Here is a 21,059-nt window from a genome sequence, read left to right on the forward strand (position 1 = left end):
CCAAGGTGACAAGAAAATTAAAGTGTAAAGATAAATATTTACAATTCCAATACTGCTTCTCAGAATACCACATTTTTTCAGCTTTGAGTTTAATGTGTTTTAATTTGATGCCTTAGGAATTCCACACTACATATGACAAGGCCACAGCTGGAATATTGCATCCTATTTTTGGCAACACACTTCATGAAATACCTAAAACAGTTGAAGGGAGGCCAGAGGAAAGCAGCGAAATTGGAAAGAAGTTGAGATGATGTGAGCTGCATTCTCCAGTCTGCAGATCAGAAAAGGACAGACTAGAGAACAGAAAAATAAAACCATTAAGAAGGGAATAACCTGTTCTCTGCACCAGTGGAGAACAGGACAGCTGATAGAACTGCACTGTATTCAGAACAGATTAAAACATAGACTTAGCGTGGTGACGGGTGACTTTTCAGTCGGAACGAAGCGGCACACTGACACAGATTACACAGTGAGATTGTACTGTCTCCAGGTGACATCTTACTATTTCTAAAGACCTTTAGAGAAGGCTAGACAAATATCTGCCAGGAATGACAAAGATACATCTCTAGCCGGATTAGGGGAATGAAACTAAATGATCTCTTGAGGTCTCTTTCTGAAGTTCTATGAAAGGGAAGGCAATTAATGGACAGATACTAAATTATTTTCACACAAGCCATTTAATCTGCTCTGATGGATAATCAACTCCTTTAAAATGGCAGAATCCACTATACTGAACACTAATTGGTACTCTTGGGGTTAAGATTAACCCAGAAAAGACTGAATGGACAACAGAGAGTTGTCTATTCTTTCAATTGCTGATAAATTATACAGCTTATTATATTTTTTACTTGGGGTGCTTTCATCTGTAAATGATGATCCTTTTAAAGCTAAATTCATGAAGATAGTGATGTTGCACTAGCAGCTTTGGAAATGACATATCTGATGCGATCATGCCTTTTTTTACAATGCTGTAACAAGCAGGACATCAGTTGAATTTCGCTGGCAATTCAGTTCTAAACAGTCTCACTGAAAAAGATTTTAAATGAGAAAATTGAAGTCCCAGCACTCTGTGATACTATGTTATTCACTGAAAAGCCCACAAATGTCCAAGAAAAACAGAACTACACTACAATACAGCTCATTACCTGACTATTTAAGAAAAAAGGTGGCATTATACCCTGAATATGTCTCTTATGGAATTATGAAGAAACGATAAATTACACTATGCATTTAAACAGAACATTTGCACATAGGTGTCATCAAGCAGTAAGGTCTATTTTTAAAATTCTAAGCTTTCACAAAAGTTTGAAGCTATTAAAAAATAAAATGAAAGATGTCTTACTTTTAAAATTCAGTTGTAATATATCTGTTACAGTAGATTTTTTTTTTTCATTAAAATACAAAAACAGCGAAACATTAAATTCTCCACCTACTCTTAGGACTACAAAAAAAAAAGCTTTAACTAAATTATTAATATGTTTCTTAACTTTCTTTTGCATTGGCCAGCTTTTAGTAATCATACCAGCAACGTGTGTGATTTTAAAAAGCTCATTACCTCAACAACATCATGCCCGTAGCAAGAAAAAGCCCACATCACACACCACACAAACCACAAACACACTCACACAGCACTCACACAATTTGCTTGCTGCACTCATGTGCATCTGATCTCAAGCTCAAACTGTGCATGCGCATGTACATTTCTTATTTTCATTGTCTTTAAATAGTGTCTATGCAAGTATTAAGCCTCCTCATCTCAAGCCTAGAAGTATTTAAACAAAAAGACAACAGTGCATTGACAAGTACTTGGAAATGGTTAAAAGCTTTAGACATTTTACATCTTTTACTGTAGTCTTCAATTAAATGCCATGAAGCTAGCTACCGCATAAAGCACCACCTTGTGGCACAACCAGTACTGACTGCCATGTCCCTCCTTTGGCACTTTCAAACATCGTCACAATTTCAGCAGCTTTGCTGTGTATTTCATTAAAACCTGAACAAAAACAGAATTTTAAAAGGACCTGCCAAGAGAAGGTTTTCTGAAGATTCTCCTCCACACACACTATATTAATTTTATTAATGTCATAAATGTAAATTCACAAAATTCCCTGGCAGGTATTAACACTTTTCCCACATCTAGTGCTGTCTCTGGAAGACCATGAGCAAAATACAACATGTAAGAAGTACAGTAAAAAGATGGCATAAAAATTCCATGTTACCTGCAAGAACGACCGCAAGATCTGCACAAATTGATTACTCTGATGGCTCAAAATCATTTCACAGCAATATCTTTATTTAGATTCTGTTTCTAAAAGACCCTAAGACAGACGGCATATCTTCCAAGCTAGTAAAATGACCAATTACTCATTTCTAAATTTTAGAAATAAATGTCAAGTTTAGTGTTACATTGAGTAACACAAAAACTAATACTCTAAAGACAAAGTTTGTCCAATTCTAAATTGTCTTCTTCCATGCAACAAAGATGCAGAAACTTCTCCAGCTACCTTAACTAAGAAACAGATACTCTGGAACATTCTGCATGCTCTTCATATTAAGATTCTGTCTTCTTGTAAACATGCACCCCATTCTCTATGTGAAAGAAACCGATACAGTCACAGATACATACCACATTATGGAAAAATAGCCTGCACATTCAAAATTCAGTCTTCAAATATGTCAGTGGTTGCACACAGTCATGTCACTACTGTATTAGCACCACATTTTGTGCATACCTGGAGTCAATGCAAAATACAGCTAATACCATTTTTCACATGATTTTTGAATTTGTTGTAAAATAAGAGAAGCGTCAAAAGAAGCAGTGATGGAAATGCCTCCTTTTGGACAATCATGTCTCACTGATGGCTCAAACTGCATTTACTCAAACATGAATCCCAGATAGACAAGAGGGTGTAACTATTATGTGCTGTTTGGAAGCCTTTGCTATGAACACTTGGTGAGCAACAAGCTAAAATCCTTTACAGGAGTTTGGAATAATTGAGCTTTCCAAGCCTGAGCATGCAGTTCAGTGCTGTGGGCCAACTGTTCAGTCTGCACTCAAGGGCAATTTCAGGAATAGGTAGCAAAAACAAAAATGTGTTTCCTTGCTTTAAACAAAATACGTACGGTACAGACCAAGTAACAGTGATTACTATCAGAAAGAGCAATAGAGGAACTCATCTCATTAGCTCACTACATAGAAGAGCCAGGCAGGTCGATGTCAATTCATCTATTTCTGAATAAGTTTGCAGAGCATAAGAAACAGTTATGGAAAATCAATTTATCTCAATAACTAGTACTGTGAAAGCTCCTGAAAGCTCTCAAATTTGAGCTAGAATTACAAATTGGAATACTGAACAAAAAAGTCTTTTCCATAGAGGATCTTTTGATATCTGTGCTGTACCACCTATAACAGGAAAATGATAAACAAAGTAGATGACACAGGTACTTGAAAAACATCTCTTGAAGATAAGAGAAGAAAAATCAATATATGAGATTAAATTACGTAAGAGCATGACTACAGAAGAAAAACAAATGTGACACTAAGAACTTCCAGAACTTCATCTAAGCAAATTAAGTTTTGATCTTCCGGCAGCTGTTTCTAGACCTTCTGTTTTTGAGTTCTCATACGTCACACACAAAATAATTCGCTTTCTCCATTGGCTTTCACATCCATCCTTCTCTTTCCTCTCCAGCTCTCTCCTTCCCACTGTCTTGGAAGTACTGTATGACACAGTCTCAGACGAGCAGCTCAGGCAACGAAATCAAGTTCCCCAAAGGAATAAGCCTTATTCTTATCTGCGAGCCATAGCTATTATCAAAAGTTTTCTTCCATTTGATATCGAATAACCACCATGTCATATGAGAATGAATCAACACCGATTTCCAAGAGCTGCTTGACAATAAAGAATAGGGAGGCTGTGGATTCTCCTTCTCTGGAGACATTCAAAACCCACATGGACACATTCCCGTGTAACCTCATCTGGGTGTTCCTGCTCCGGCAGGGGGATTGGACTGGACGAGCTTTTGAGGTCCCTTCCAATCCCTGACATTCTGTGATTCTAGCAGAGCCTATAAAGCTACATAGCAAAGTTTTGCTTTAATATACTATATACACAAACTAAACAGAGGCAGAAGGCTTAATTACAATACTGTATTGATATGCGAGCATGATTTTTAAATATTGATCCAATATGTTTACCCCCCTGTATAAGTAACCTTGTGATTATTACTTATTTCATATCATCAATAGCAGGAAGCAAAATGAAATTATACAATATAATTAACACTTTCAATTTTTCATTTTAAATTTAAGTAGACGTAACAACAGCCTTCATCAAAGAAGGCATTTCTGTTGTAATTTAGATTTTTCATTTTTTGAAATTTTATGCAGGATTGTCTGTTACCAAGAATTCATGCAATTTTTTGTGTAACACTAATTTGCATTAGTGCTGCATTCAAAAGAATTGGGTGGGGGGGTGGGCAGGCAGAGAACTGAAAGGAAAAATAGAGGGAAGAATCTGTAATAGAAATTTTGTAGCTAACCATAAATCATTGTTGTTGTACATGCGAGTCAAGTCTTTATATATATACCACAGAAATGAGGAAACCATTTTAGAGGAATCAAACTGCAATTTAAAATAATATCTACAGAGGGAGCCAACAACCCAAAAACCAGGATTAATAAAATGCATTCTAGATCAGCGGAGTTCTTCCCAACCAATCTCTTTCATTACATTTATGTGTTTTTCAAATATCCACAGCACATCATTCAGATTCTTACTCCACAGCACTCCCAGGCATTTCAAGAAATTTTACTTTAAGTGCTTGATTACACATAATAGAACAATCAGTGTCAATATACAGCAAAAATTATATTTGCTTTGGGAGAAGGTGACACCTTAAGAAACCTATCATTCTAAATTATTTGTCCATTAAAAACAGTAGTTTAGAAGTCTCTATTTGCAGCAATTGGAAAAAAAAAATAGATTTTACAAATGAATATTAATTCCACAGTAGACATTTTTATTGAAGTTTTCATACAAACCTCTACACTAGGAAACAGGCCAGTATGATAGCTTGATCTAAAAGAATGAGGAGGAAATCTAAAATCAAGTTGTGTAAAGATGAGAGTTTGCAAGCTTTTTCATAAAGCTGGGCACCTTGTTATTGCCATGACAGTTTTCCACATTACTTCATTGTCAAATCATATTTCATATTATATACTAATCCACTTGAAATTATTTACAAGTGATGTATACTATATACAGTAACTCAACAGCTTGATAGACATTTGTGACACGTTCATGCATCACCTTAACCATACAAACCATCTATATTGCCAGCATATGTTGAGTAGGCTGACAAAAGATGTAAAGCTTAGGATTTCTGATATTTTGGTATGTCTTCCCCCAAAACAATTTCTACTCTCTTTTTTTAGGTTTAGGGTGCAACAGAGTGGATAAAAAACACCAAAGGACACTGAATTCTAAAAGCAACATATACAGAAGGATTTTCTGAAGTGTTATGGAAGATAGGCTACACCCTCTAGTGGCACAAAATACTGCAGCTTGGTTGCTCCAAACAGCATTATCAGGCAGACAGCTGCATCCCTTTACATCCCCAGCATTCATGCCTCTCTCACTGCACGTTGAGCAATCACTGAGGCGTGGTTGCATAGTAAATGGTGTGGGGTTGAGTCCCTTAGCTTTTATATTTAACTGCTGTGTTAGTGATTTACACATGGTAAAACCTCCAAATACAAGTAAACTCCACTACAATATTCTCATGAAAAGTTGAAATCCTTTTCTCATCCTCTAGCTTTCTAACATATCCAGACTACTTCTAAAACACTACTGTAAATTTCTCTACTCTTTCCCAAGCATAATACAGGCCATCTGTAATCCCCAAAGAGCCCTCCTATATCTCCAAGATTCACCCTTTCAATGCTCACATATAAACTCACTTACATGCATCCTAGCTAAGTAAAACCAGAACGCATGCAAAAAACCCCCACATTCCAGATGATTCAAAACTGCATCAGTCGCTCAAAAAGCTGTTCTCAAGCTCAGGAGTCTCTCCCCCTTGTTCAGTTTCACTATGAAAAAAATATTCATGTGGTAAGTACACAGCTAAGAATGAAATAGCTAAATAAATTCCTCTCATCAAATCTCAGCACCATGGCTGCTCTCCCTTCTGACTGCAACACATCAAACAGCTGATTGAAGAGAAAGGAAGTTTGTATTTATTGTCTTTATCTCTGTAAAAAGATACATTATGAAAGCAGAGGTGGCTGTGGGGCACAAAATAGTTGTCACATATTCTACTTTTTCTTTCATCTAACTTACAAAAATTGTTCCATCAGGGTCAAAACTGCTCAAACAAAACAGTTTATAAAATTCTATGACTAGCAGCCAAAGCTGTATTAAAACAAGTGTCCTGAAGCATTGCTTACAGACTCAGTGACACCACTAATCTCCAAAAAAATGCTTTTAAGACTCACAATGAATATATTTTAGTTGCCTTTTCATATAAGCTAGTCAAGCTACCAAGATTTTGTTGTAGCCCCAACACCTTTGCTAACACCATACAGTGAAGATGGACTCTGTATTGGGCATTGAGTAAAAAAATTAAGTGTTTAATATCAAGACAATATAGACCACACCCCATCACTTGTTGCAGCTAGCTTAAATTTATTCTCCTCAAAAGCTTTTGATGTGGAAGCATGGTTTAAAAAAAAAATATATAATAATAAAAAAAGAAAAATCAGCCAAGGTAACAACACATGCACTGAAGTCTACAAACACACAAGTCTATACATAGTTAATATGACCTTCAGTTAAAGTAATTCGGTCCAATTTTGAGAATTTAAAACAGAAGCAACTCTTGTAAAAGGACTATATGAATGATCAGGAGAAATATTTCCATTTTTCTCTGAGTTTATATTTATTTCTTGTTCTCAGAAGGAGAAAAACATATGCAACATTAAGGTCTCATCAACCTTATTATATCCAAGTTTCCCCAGTAGTCTTGCAGTACGGAGTTCTGTTTTTCCTCTCCTCAAAGTTACAGGGGATTAATTGAGTTGAGGGAGGTAGGAAACATTTCCAGGACATGTCTTCAGCCACAAAACCATGCTTACCTTGTAAAACACCTGTGCAAACTGAAGATACTACAGTTCCCCCATCTTTGTTATCCTCATGGCAGAATAATAAGCTCACCAGTGAAAGCAAATATGATTGTTTATCTGATTCACTGCAATTTTGGCATGCTTGGCTTGATCATCAGTTAAGATGGTTTGAACTAATCTGCTAATTTGACATGGAATCAGGCTAGGGAGCCTGCACACATTCTACTCCCTGGCTGAGATGCAGGACAGTGACCTCCACCTTGTGTGCATTCAGGAGTTGACTGGGATGGGGGTGGCAAATATTCCCAGTTGAATTCTGAAAACAATGTATATTTGCTTCAACTTACAACTTCTGTGCTAACAAAGTCATTTAAAATAAAAAAGTATACACTAATGGAAAGACACAATTTTAGAAGGCTGCTACAGTCCAAGTAAATTGGTAGCAGGAAAAAAAAAACAAAAGTGATCTTTCATACCTTAGCTCTTAAAATAGAAGCTAAGTACGATGCCATGCCTGTAAAGCAACTCCAGTCTTTCCTAGTGACTGTACGTATCTCTCGAGACAACTAAGATTCAAGGACAACAGGATTAAGCAAAGTCAGGCTGTAGCCGGCCCAACTACCTTTGGAGAGAAAGCATTCACTACTGAATAAAATGTACATTTTTATGAAGAACAGCTACACAGAAGTGTTCTCTAAGAAACTGAAGGACATCTGACATAGAAATCATCATGGTACTATTAGATGAAGAATGCCAAACTAAGTCTTCTTTACTACATAAGTCAATATAAAAGCTGCTGACATTTCAAAGACTGGAAGATAAAGTATTTTAAGCAGGAGAATTTTGGCACTGAACAGGAATACAAAGTTTAACTTTCTTTGTATTTGACTTAAGAACACTAGGACAGGTTCAAAAGAACACCTTAGTTACAAGGGCACTGAACCTAAGAGTAAGCAACTTTTACTCGAAGAATAAGCAACAGTTACCCTAGTGGTAAGTTGTCTTGTACCATTCCCTAGAACTGGCATTTCTTTTAAATATGAAAGTCTACCTAAATATCAGAAAATTATAGTTAAATATCCAACAACTCATCTGTAAGTTAAATCAGAGAATTTAGCTTGAAGGAATAAAGTGCTCTGAGGTTCAACACTGTTTATAATCTGTTCTGTACCATACAGTTAACATGGTCTGAGAAGAAGCACAGAGCATACCAGAAAAGTTCCAAAGGTCTGTCCTGAAACAACATGACACTGACCTACGAGAGTTCTTCCCCGGTCAAGCATCCAGCAACATTCAAGATGCCAAGGTCAATGGCAAAAGCATATTCAAACTCCTTCATTATAACCAACAGCATATAAATCATCTCAGGAGGTACTGTAGTGATAACAATGAAAAAACACAGGTTTCTGTTGCAGTTGATTCATGTAAAGCTTTAGTTTTACTAAATTTTCTTTATTTAATTAAAGGAGTTCAACCTTCCATTTAAGAAGTGACTATGTTCTAAATATACCAGGAACTAATATGCAATTAGGCAACATGCAACATACCTAAAATAAAAAGCTTAAACAGGATTTTAATATGTTTACTTCAAATGAAATAGCTCACATTGAAGGGTTCAGTTTAATCAATATCTATTGTGCAAATACAGCCTGTGTACACAGTACAACTTGTACTGCCCAAAATACAGACCTGAATGTCGTTTAACTTCTGTTTAACCCCTCAACATGCTAGCACTTGGAATACTTCTGATCTGTATCTTTTAAAATGCTCTAACACATTTAATGGGTTAATCATAATAATCCTGTGCAGAGTGCTCTGTCATTAGAGAGAGTGCTTTACATAAAACCCATCTTATCTACCTATCAAAGGCAACTGCTGTTGCCTGTCTTCTGCCTGGAGCTCAGGCAGTTTCAACGCCACAGGTACATTACCATGACGTAGAAGTAATGTCTTTTTCCACCCTCTAAAAGAACACGGAAATTTCATTTGGTTCAGAATTCAGTCATTAAGGGTTGCAGCAAATAATTCTTTCTCCAAAGTAATTAAATCCTTGTTATCCGAAAACATTTTTACTGTTTGAAATCTATGAGCTTACTAAGAAACACCCAAACATTTAACATGCAGAAACGTGACAGTTAGAGATACTAATTCATCTGAAACGGTTACTTTATCTTATACATAAACTGCTTAAGCCTTTTGGGATACTATGAAATAACACAAAATATTGTTAGAGTAATTATGGAAACAATAATGTTCAAGAGCCAAAAATTTAAAAGATTAAAAAACATCTTCTTCTAAGAATGAAGATGCACACAACAGGGACCAAATTCCCCACTATCTCTATCTTGAAAGGATGAAATGTAAAAGTAATCCAAAAAAGTCTGTATCTTATTTGGAAATTCAACTTTCATATAAATAATCCACCAGTCATCATGGAGAAGACACTGAACAAAATTATGTAAGGTCTGACAAGTGAAGCATTTTCTACAGTCTTTCATACCAACTAGCTTCAAAAAAAGCAGTTACATAACACAGATTTGAGAGATGGTAAAGAGGACATTCACATTGAATGTTTTTCAGGCAGCTCATAGATAAAAGTGAGTGAACAAGGCAAGAAAAAACTGAAGTTCATGCAATGAGTACAGCTCTTCAGCTAGTGGTATTAATGTGCAGGAATTAAAATCAGCAGTAATAAAAGAGACAATTACTCCACATAATGAAGAGCTTTAAGAACAGAGACTAAATTCTGAAATAAGTATTATAGTACTGCTTGTACTCAACCTGTATGCTTACGCATGCAAGTCAGCAGGAATGTTCCAATTGTGCCATCTTTTATTTAGTGAGTACTGTTCTCCAATCTAATATAATAACTCTTGATTAAACTTATCAGTCATCACAGAACACATACCAAGCTCTGATTAGTCCCCTTCACTTTCAAAACATGCACACAGTTCAAAAGTCAGTAACTTGGATGACCTCAGTATCTGTTTTAAAAGCTATCAGAATTGGAAAAAATAAAAAATAAATTTAAAAAAAAAATTGAAGGTTTCAAAAGCAGACACACAAACACAGAATTCGCTTCTCCCATATCTAGATAATATACAGACAATGCCTACCTTTTTACTTTGCATTTTCTAAATGTATATAAACAAGCTTATGCACAGTACCCAGTATTTGCTTTCAACTCAAACGCAGAGCTTTTGTATTTTAGTATATAGTGTGCTATGATAAAAAATAAAGGTTATGTTGCCTGATCATGGAAGACTATCTAAAACCAGAATAAATCTGAACTTCAAGATTCTTTGTTTGGGCATGTCTTTAATGAAGGAGTAAAATAACTAAAGATTATGTTGTTGCAGTGTTTGAGTAAGCTTCCTATGGCTACTTCTCTTGCAATACAAATGAATAATTCATTCAACAATGGATCATATTTTTTCCCCCAGGAACAAGAGTTTTTAGGCTACAAAATCAGATTAGCCAAAACAGGCAAAATTTCAATATAACTGACAGGGCACTAGTGACTCTTGGCTACATTCCACATGACAGTCCAACTGTGATAAGAATTTGCCAAGGTGGGAATGGCCATATGACACAAGTAGGCAAATTTAAATAATGAGTCAACACTGAACCTGAAAAAAAAAAATCATCTTCCTTTTCATTTCTGACAGATATAAACAAATATTTCACTTATCCATAGACATACTGCAGGCAGGCAGTAGCTCTTAGTATAATCAGTGTCATACATAAAACATCAACTAGGACGAATACTAAGACATTTCAATTGCATGTGTGCCAACTGCAGTTTCGAACAAAATTTTTAAAACAAATTAATTTAAAAAAAAACCCAACTTTTCAGACAAGTTGTGTAATTCACAGTAGGCAATACTGAAGAGCAGAAGCTATTTATAACGCAATTTTTTTGCTTCAGGTTTTTACTAAGAAGATATACACATATATAGAAAAATAAATACATATAACATGCATGTATATCACCACAAAAGAGCTTACAGTTCTTTGTGCTTCTCTTCTGCCAAAATTTGGTCATTTGGCTTCAGCCCATACCTTGGGAAAAAAAACACAAAACACAAGGCAGTTACTCCTTTGAGAACACAGGCAAAAAATGTAGTTTCATTGTTTCAAACTAGCAAATTATTAAACTCTGTAATATTTGTTGATTCAGGTACCTCAGGTGTTGCAGAGATAGTAGCAAAATTTTCTAAAAAAATTACTACATGTTTATTAAAATAAATATAATATCACACTTTTGCTTTATATCATAGCTTCAACTTATATCAGATACTTTGGTTTGCTATATATCCAAAATTTTCATACCATAAACTACACATTGGTCTTATAGACTAGATCTGACAAAAGATTACAGTGTGAACATTAAAACTGGCTGCAGTGTTTCCCCCATACCAAATGTTACATTGATACAAAAGTAACTGCGGTTTAAATAATTATAACTCGGCTTAAACACATCTTTATTAATCAAAATAGGAACCATAACAATCAACACAGTTTTGCCAACAAGAAATAAGTTTATTCCTGCAGCGTCAAAATCCATGCTTTGGAATTTTACAAACTCTTGCAACGCATTTTCTGCATCCTGCTGGTTGTGGAAGCTCTTTCCCTGCAAACCGTCTAGATGCTTGAAGTGGTAGTCAGTTGGTGACAGGTTATGGGAATATGGTGGATGAGGCAAAAATTCATAGCCCAATTTGTTCAACTTTTGAAGTGTTGGTTGTGCAACATGCATCGGGCTTTGTCATGGAGAAGAACTGGGCCCTTTCTGTTGATCTATCATGGCTACAGACATTGCAGTTTTCAGTACATCTCATTGATTTGCTGCGTAGACATCTCAGATGGAATGGTTTCAGACTCAGAAAGCTGGAGTGGATCAGACTGGCGACAGACCACCAAACACTGACTGTGACTTTTTTTGAGCAAGTTTGGCTTTGGGAAGTGCTTTGGTGGTCCTTCTCAGTCCAACTGCTAAGCTGGTGGTCGCCAGTTGTATAAAATCCACTTTTAGTCACACATCACAATCCAATCGAGAGACAGTTCATTGTTGTTGCGTAGAATAAGAGAAGGTGACACTTCAAAACGATGATTTTTTTATTTTCAGTTGGCTCATGAGGCCTCCACTGATCGAGCTTTTTCACCTTTCCAATTTGCTTCAAATGCTGAATGACCATAGAACTGCCAACACTGAGTTCTGCAGCAATTTCTCATTTAGTTGCAAGAGGATGAGCTTTGATGATTGCTCTCAACTGGTTGTCGTCAACTTCCAATGGCCACCACTGCGCTCCTCAACTTCAAGGCTCTCGTCCTCTTTGCGAAACTTCTTGAACCACCACTGCTTTGTACATTTGTTAGCAGGTCCTGGGCCAAATAGGCTGCTGATGTTGCAAGGTGTCTCCGCTGCTTTATGACCCATTTTGAACTCAAGTAAGAAAATTGCTCCAATTTGCTTTTTGTCTAACATTATTTCCGTACTCTAAAATAAATATATAATAAGCAGCAAGTAATAAGTCAGTAGCAAAAAAAAAAAAGCAAGAAAAGCACATGTATAACATAACCACATTTACGAATGTATTCCAATATGAAACAGCAAATTTCAACAATGCAAAAATTACAATACCTTTTGCACCAACTTATCAGAACTATTATAATCAATACCAATAATGTTCTATAGAATAAAAATATAGTTTAATAGGCTTTTCCGGAAAGTTTCTGCAGTCCATATAAGCATCCTCTGATGAAAACAAGAGCCTGAGACAAAGAAATTTGCTAGCTTAACCTAACAGACAACTTAGGTTACCTAAACTGTCTGAATCAGATAGATAAAGGAAACCAGCCTCTCCCAGCACAGTCTGCTACTGGTCATATCGCAAGCTGCACTGTCACTCGCTTTGGAAAACCTTTGAGAAGTGACCTCACTTTTGTTGTGCCTCAAAATCTCTTGCCATCTCAAAATACTCCACAAATCTAACTGCTATGGTTTTCCCATGGGGTTTGATTTTTAGTCGGCTGGTTTGTAACACAGTCATACATAATGAAAGAAGCAAAAAGTCAGTGTCCATCTAATAATTCTGCAAACAGCTAACTGCTCACACTGCAGAAGGTTCCCACTGTCCCTTTGCCCTGTTTTTGTTCCTTACTCCAGTCAACTGCAGAATCATAAATTACTCCTACTGAGGAAAGATTCTGGTGACCAGTCAACTACAATCAAGCTATCTTACAAATTGATTTTTGTGTCAAATAAACAGATAAGACATGTATTCTCTATTCTTTATAGCATTTTGTGATTATACTCTCTGAAACTAGTTTTTCCAGCATCCATTTAAAATGCAAGCATCAACCCCAGACACATTCTCAAGTTCACTAGTGCTGCATTCAAATATGCAAGACACTGACTGACCCATTTTTTCTTGTTTACATATGCAGAGACTGCCTTAGGTTATTTGCCATAGTATCACGCTGACTTGCATCCATTTATTCACTTTGGTGCTAAATCCTTCATGGAGTCACTCCTAATCAGGATACAGTGGGGTCCTTCCACATTCTCCTTCTAAATGCAGGGTTTCTATTTGACTCTTACACCAAGCAGACTATACTGTAACACACTATTCAATTACAGATTCACGTGATGTGCTTTGATTGCCAAGTCTTCATAGTTTACCACCCTATCAGTCTTTAAGCTGCAATTTTTAACTGTTGTGATCTTACATTTATTTGCAAATCAATATTTTCTGTAGTGAACAGTATCAGGCTTTTCCTTTAATGAAAAAGGGTCTAGCCCAATACCAGTGTCTTCATAATGCTGCTACACCTCCCTGATATCCCCATTTGTCATGTCTTAATAAGCATTTTATTGATAGCAAATATGTATCAGAGAAAAAGCAAAAATCTAGCAGGAAATTCTAAAACTAACATCTTTGAGAAGTCAAAGGACACTAGCTCTTCTTATGCAACTTCCAATATTACTGAAGACAAAATCAGGTCATTTGTTAGACAGATCTACCAGTCACAGATAGATATACCTTTGTGTAATATGCAATCCATTTTGTAAATGGAGATCATTTTGACCATTAAAAAAATAATATACCTCCATAAAGCCCCAACCATTCTTCGCTAAAAAAAAAAAAAAAACCACCACTGCATGCTTTTCCTCTGACCAGAAAGCAGACTATCCCAGCTAGAACTGAATAGAATTTAGCTGCTGACAATACAGATATAATATCTACACCTGAGCTTTTTAAAGCTTCCAGATTTCTTGTTCCTTCACTTGTTTGTTTGTTTTAACCATAATTTCACAACCCCTCCCCCCTCGTTATTCAGAGGGAAAATAATAATACCCTTCACTACTTATTCAGGCTATTAAGTCAGCTACAGCAGAAACCATGTAAGATAACAGGAACACTGTTTAATAGATGTGTGATTTTTCAGCTCGGGTATGTTACTGACATACCACAGTGGTGTGCAGGAGGGACGCAGTTGCTATCCTTGAGGTTTGCATGCAGTTCCTTTGGTGAACCTTAGCTTACCTAATATTTTTCACTGCTGTCCCTTCTTTCACCATGAAAATAGCAGTTTTCAAATATTCTTGACCCCTAAAGATATTGCTTTTATAGCAACTTGCCAAAGAAACTTTCCTGCAAAGGGACATGCTTGTAGAGTTCAAACTTTTTTTAGTACTTCATGCATTAAGAAAGGATGCATATTATATTTCATACACAGCTGCTGAAGTATTTAATTAATTTAAATGTGCAGCTAGCACAGTGAACAGCTTACATAATATTTCCCAGCATGTGTTTTGTAGGCAAGATTGATAAGCACCAGTTGGCTCCTCCTGACTGATGAAGGTTAGGACTGGGAGAATTTCTCTAAAAAACATTTCAGGAGCCAAGGATATAATTCAAGCTAAAGATATGCAGTCAAAAAGTTTAAAATAAGGGCATTTAAAACCACCTAGGCAACCAGAACAACATACTGTAACATGCATTGTACTAGTTTCATGTCAGGCGTATAAATGTAAGTAGGAGACAAGCAAATACACTATAGAAGTGGGTAAAGGAACTGAAGGGACCACAACTTTACTTTCTTCTATTCTCTGCCCTATGAAATTCTAAGTTCTACACACTCCAGCACATTAAATAAGTACCAAACTGTGATACAGATTCAAAATTTTAATAGCCTCTTCATCACTGCTCAAGGTCCTATTTCAAAACAGAGGCCTAAGAATAAAAATATATAAGGATCTAGACCAAGATCATAGTGGTCAAAACAAACTGTAGCACACTTCAAAAAAGATACATTTAACAACTTTGATATGTCCATTTAATCTACTGGAAGAGTAGCCAATGTGCTAGCCACTCCCTTCAAAACAGCAGCTGCACACTATCATCAAGATGGACAGCTAAAGGGCCCCAACTGCAGCAATCATCACACTGCACAGCTGCATATTTTCACCAAACTGGTGCAGCTGCCTGCCCAGATGGGCACAGCCCAGCCTCGGAACACCACAACTGATGGCTTCTGACAGTCCAATAGGCTGACTGTACCTTGGCTAAAACTTCCACTTTTAGAAGACGGCAGCATTCTCCCCAAACTCAGTTCCTTATAGAATTTCTTAAGCCACAACATTCTTGGTCTAACCTCTAGATGTCATCATGTTATAGTCACTCCAATATACCCTACTCCGATGAAAGCTCAGGTGACCTAGCTGCATACAGGAGCTAACAGAAATTATTATTCTATCATCCTTCTTCTAATTGCAGCCTAAATGAGAAGTTTCACACTGCTTTACACTACTCTTTCCAGTGTTGAGATAACCTTTAATCAGTTTTCTTTCCAACCTGGTTACAAAAAGGCATGTTTTGGCATTTAATTTACCAGGACAAAAGAGCAAGCTAATCCCCCTACATTTCATCAAGAAACAGAGACCCGACTCTGTAAAAGCATTTCTCAGTCCTTTGACTATAATGGGGCATAGTGATACAGAATATCTAAACTATTCTGCTGAGCAAGATGATTTGAATGCCTCCCATTAGTCCCCAAGCCCATAACTTCAGAACATGAACAAACTGGAGATATATTTCAATGATAAAACCTTTTCATCATTTGCTTACTGTAATCAATAACTCTTCCAGAACTCAGATCTGAATTTCATGTTATTTTCTTCCTTCCCAATTGTTATCTTTCCAGAACCAAATTTTATGTACATGCAGATACATACATAATATAGGTATGGTGCAATACATAACGTGTGTGAGGTGTGAGACTGTACCTCGAATCCTGTGTTCAGTTTTGGGCCCCTCACTACAAGAAAGACATTGAGGTGCTGGAGAGAGTTCAAAGGAGGGCAATGAAGCTGGTGAGGGGTCTGGAGCACAAGGGTGATGAGGAGCAGCTGAGGGAGCTGGGGCTGTTCAGCCTGGAGAAAAGGAGGCTGAGAGGAGACCTTATCACTGTCTACAACTGCCTGAAAGAAGCCTGAAGCATGGAGGGTGTTGGTCTCTTCTCCCAAGTAGCAAGTGGTAGGACAAGAGGAAATGGCCTCAAGTTGCACCAGGGTAGGTTTAGATTGGATATTAGGAAGAATTTCTCGACAGAAAGGGTCATCAGGCATTAGAACAGGCTGCCCAGGCAAGTGGTGGAGTCACCATCCCTGGAGGTATTTAAAATACGTGTAGATGAGGTTCTTGGGGACATTACTGAATGTCACTGTGAGGTTAACAGTTGGACTCAATGATCTTGAGGGTCTCTTTCAAGCAAAATGATTCTATGATATCAAACTTAGCCCCCTAAAACAATTATTATAAATTCACAAGTACATTAATCTTAAATATTTTCACTTTCTACAACCCTGGAAAAAAAAAAATCATAGACCCAGACTAAAAGATTATTTCAGGCATTCTGAGGACAGATATTTTACAGAGCCAAAATGGTGTTAAGGAAATTTGGCTGTACATACAGCTAAATCAGGGAATTCTAGAATACTATGGGTTGGAAGGGACTTTAAAAGGTCATCTAGACCAAATCCTCTGTAAAATGCCGTGGCCATTTGGAAGAGTTTTACTGTGTCTAACAGCTAGACGTACAACTCTCACCAACACTTTCCATGTGATTTGGTTATGGTGCTACCAAAAAAAAAAGTAAAAAAAATAGCATACTTTTCCCCTCTTGCATGTATATGACTTCACTGGCATTCACCTACAAGTTTATGATCTAAATTTCAGTTTTTTCAGAAACATAACATTCTTATTAAATGTCTGCTGTTCATTTTTTAATCATACTAGAACCTCTAAGTCCAGTTGTGACTTCTGCAATGCATTTTAAAGATCCCTGTGAAATGGTAATCCTACAACTCAAAGCTTTTTTTATTTCCTAACTCCTAATATGAGAGAGTATGAAAATTAATGTCCTTAGACTGTAGTCAGCATTTTTACAATAATGCTCTTAATGTAACAAACAGCCATAAGGCATGGTCCCCTTCAGGCAGCATCCAATTTTACAAAGCCTTAACCAAATTAAAAAGAAAACACATCCTACACTAAATATGCACTGGTGAAAAACTGCAATGAATTTCAAGTTCAGATCTGCTCTACAAACAAGATTTTCCTGAAAAGTTGGTAAAACTAACCTGTCCAAAGGCTCAAAATAAAAAGTGTTCATGAGCAAAGAGGTTTAAAAAATGGCAACAGATCTTCACAGCTTCAAACTTAATTAACCTTTCAAAATTTCTGACTTGGATCCATCAACCTAAGCAAAAATTTACATAGAAACCATAGCTGAAAATTTCAGATATCAAACTACAAATCAACACAGACATACACACTGCTGTTTGGGCCAGAAGAGCCAAGACAAAATCTCCACCATGCAGAATACCCAGAAACAAAGAGGTACACAAAACTGTATACATATCAGAGTAATATTTTCATCATTATTTTCAAGAATACTTGTGAAGGACACCAGAGATAAAAGATTATTTTTTTGCATTAACCATCACTGTGAGTAGTCAGCATTAAACAAAGATTAAAACTATTTCAGTAACATAAAGTTGGGACAGTAAAGCACCCTAGGAAGCTCCGAACACATACCTGTGCGGACATTCTTCTGCCTTGTCTGATGAACAAGTTAATATGAACTTTTTGCCACAGTATATGGCTTTGACTAAACTTGCTCCCCTTTAAAAGCACTTGGGCTTCACTATTCCATAAGCTTAGTGTACTTGACATACTTCACTGAAGCTACTGTTTTAAGTATTTCCCAGATTGGTTAAAAACTGAATGTATGAGAGGATAGATTTCCAACATGTTACCTGAATTTTGCAGAAAAGTCATCTAAAAAAGGAAGAGCGTGTGATTTCTCTGCCAGAAACTTAAAGCATATTGGTGGTATTAAATGGACAAGATAAACAGGATTTATGTTACACTAGGTTATGCTTCACCAATAAAAAACCTTTTAAGACAGAGCTCTGCAGAAGCATTTATTCATAAATTTTCAACAAAGCCATTAAGAAACCCTAAGGATTTCAGTATAGTGTTCTTGTACTTCAGATTAATCTAAAGAAATTTCCACAAAAATGATTCAGCAATTATGTTGCTTCAACTTTCAAGTGCCGTTAAGGCTAAAGAAAAAGAAATGCAGTCTTTTTTCTGTTGTTTTTTTCTTAATTATTAATCTTGTGAAACTAGGACAATCAGCCTGCGGGGCATGGGTGCTCATGTCCTTTTTCAAACTGTATTGACTGCTTTCTACTAAATGCACCTAACACATCCCACAAGATCTGTCAGGTCAGAAACAAAGCCATGTGTGAACCTGCTACAACAGTACATCCTCACGAGTGTTTACAGACCAATGCACACAGTAAGCCAAACAGAATCTCCCAAAATATTTCTAACACATCAAATTTATGAGAGATGGGTATAGAAGGTCAGTCTGTTTTTCAACATCCTTCTGCAATTTATCAGACAGAATGAGTAATGCCGCTGTAACTGCTAACTCAATTTATTCTGACTTGATCTATACAGAGATCAAAAGGCAATAAGTGAACTGCTTTTCCTACAGTAGTAAAATGCTTCTTAAAACAAGGCAATATTTCTGCATTTTTGACAAGGCTACAGTTGCTTAGTAATTTCAGTTAAGCCTAAGGTAGCCTCACTCTTTTAATTAGCCTAGTAATCTTTTTCAGGTACACAAATATGGAGTGTATGTACCATAACTTGTATTTGTTTGGATCACTACTTAAAACTTGCTAAGGCAGATTCTAAGGGTTGTACATTTCCTAAATCCAGAAGAAAACAAAAAAACACAACCCAGACCACACCTTATGTATAAGTTCAACAGGCAGAATCATCACGGACCAGATGCAGCCAGCTAAACCTAAATAGAAGTTCTGTGTAACCCTAGTCCAAATATTCATTTTAAAAAATCTTTTTTCTCCATTAAAAGAAAAAAAATAAACAAACACAAACCCACAACCCACACAGTAAAGGGCTTTGATTCATATCCTGAAAGTTTCAGTCTCTTCCCTGACTGGCACTGGTTTTTTCCACCAGTTTAACACATTTGCTTTTTCATTTTTTCCGTCAATTCCTCTGTTGCTTTGCTATAGTCTTTCAGCTTCACCATCTGAGAGGCACCAGTCCCTCCAAGTTTCTCTCCCCTTTAGCCTCTCTCCTATTCCATAACAAAGCAGCTTGACTCACCTACCTTTTCACATTCTTGGCCACAAATTGACAGCAAAACAGGGACCCCTTCTACATTAATCTATGGTTTTAATGACAGCTGATCATCATTCACTGTTACTCTAGGATGACCTTTTACAGGTTAGACAAGTTTAGAAAAAATTCCTTACTGAGTAGATACTGCTTTGTTGTCTAATCCAAAAATGCAGGTCCAGAATCTCTTCCTTGAAAAATTGAAATATTAAAGAGGGATTGTATTTTAGCAATACAATCCCAAAGAAAGCTGTTTCCAGAAAATCCTAAATTTTGCAGTAGTCCACTTATACCAACAAAAGAAGAAACTGCCTAAAAGACTTTACAGACATTTCTTTACTAAAGTATTAGGGTTGGGAGAGAATTCACATCACACATTGACTTCAGCATGGATCAGTGCTAGACTCAACACTATGCCACAAATTTAGGAGTGATCTAGAGTTAAGTACAGTAGCTACTGATGAAATCCATAGATGGCAGCAGACTGGCAAGGGTAACAAGAACATTCTACCAGGCAGTAAGATGAACCTGTTCAAACACAGGAACTTCAAAATACAGACAGACGCAGAGCCAAGTAAGTAAATAAAAATAAAAATATGGGCAGGGGTAAGACATCCAAGACAGTAGTAACTTGGAACAACTAATTCAACCTGAGCTTTCAACTTATGTCAAGCATTGAAGACATCAGTGAACTACTTTAATATAGAAATAGGGAAAAGCAAACAAAACAAAAATAAGAAGAAAAAAATTAAACAAAAAACCAAAAAAAAACACACCACAAACCACGATACCACAGAGTGAGCAATCGGCCTTATTAATTTATTTTGTCCTCTTCCATTTTTAAACAGAAAAACATGTAGCTAAAACGTTTAGGCTTGGAAGAAGAAATGTAGGTAGGAGCAAAGAACACACCAGTGGCAATGGGAGAGAGACATGAAAAAAATAGCAATAGAAGGCTAAGATACTTCTGTCTAAAGACTGTTAAAAATAAATTACTTTATAATCATAAACAGGAAAAAAAAAAAAAAAAGTCCAGCTAGGGAGAGAGCATGTAGCACTGTGCTGGCAGAGAACTGCACTGCTGAACAACAGCATCTACTTAAGGAAAGGTTTAACAACAACTCAAACCACAGATCTTGGCCATTTCATATATTTAAAAAAACCAGACTTTAAACACAGCTGCTAGAATAGAAATGTCAGGGCTG

At 36.5% G+C, this 21,059-nt stretch overlaps 1 protein-coding gene across 3 annotated transcripts in view; it reads right to left on the reverse strand.

Annotated features, from left to right (window-relative positions):
* ADK (adenosine kinase) overlaps window positions 1-21,059 on the reverse strand; it is a 287,218-nt gene that overhangs the window by 238,382 nt on the left and 27,777 nt on the right. For all 3 annotated transcript variants that reach the window (XM_065842920.2, XM_071811816.1, XM_065842921.2), the window contains exon 3: window positions 11,135-11,188. In XM_065842920.2, the coding sequence (XP_065698992.1) occupies window positions 11,135-11,188 (54 nt within the window). The remainder of the gene's footprint in view (window positions 1-11,134; window positions 11,189-21,059) is intronic.

Source organism: Patagioenas fasciata, chromosome 8 (genome assembly GCF_037038585.1).
Source record: "Patagioenas fasciata isolate bPatFas1 chromosome 8, bPatFas1.hap1, whole genome shotgun sequence".
Lineage (NCBI taxonomy): Eukaryota > Metazoa > Chordata > Aves > Columbiformes > Columbidae > Patagioenas > Patagioenas fasciata.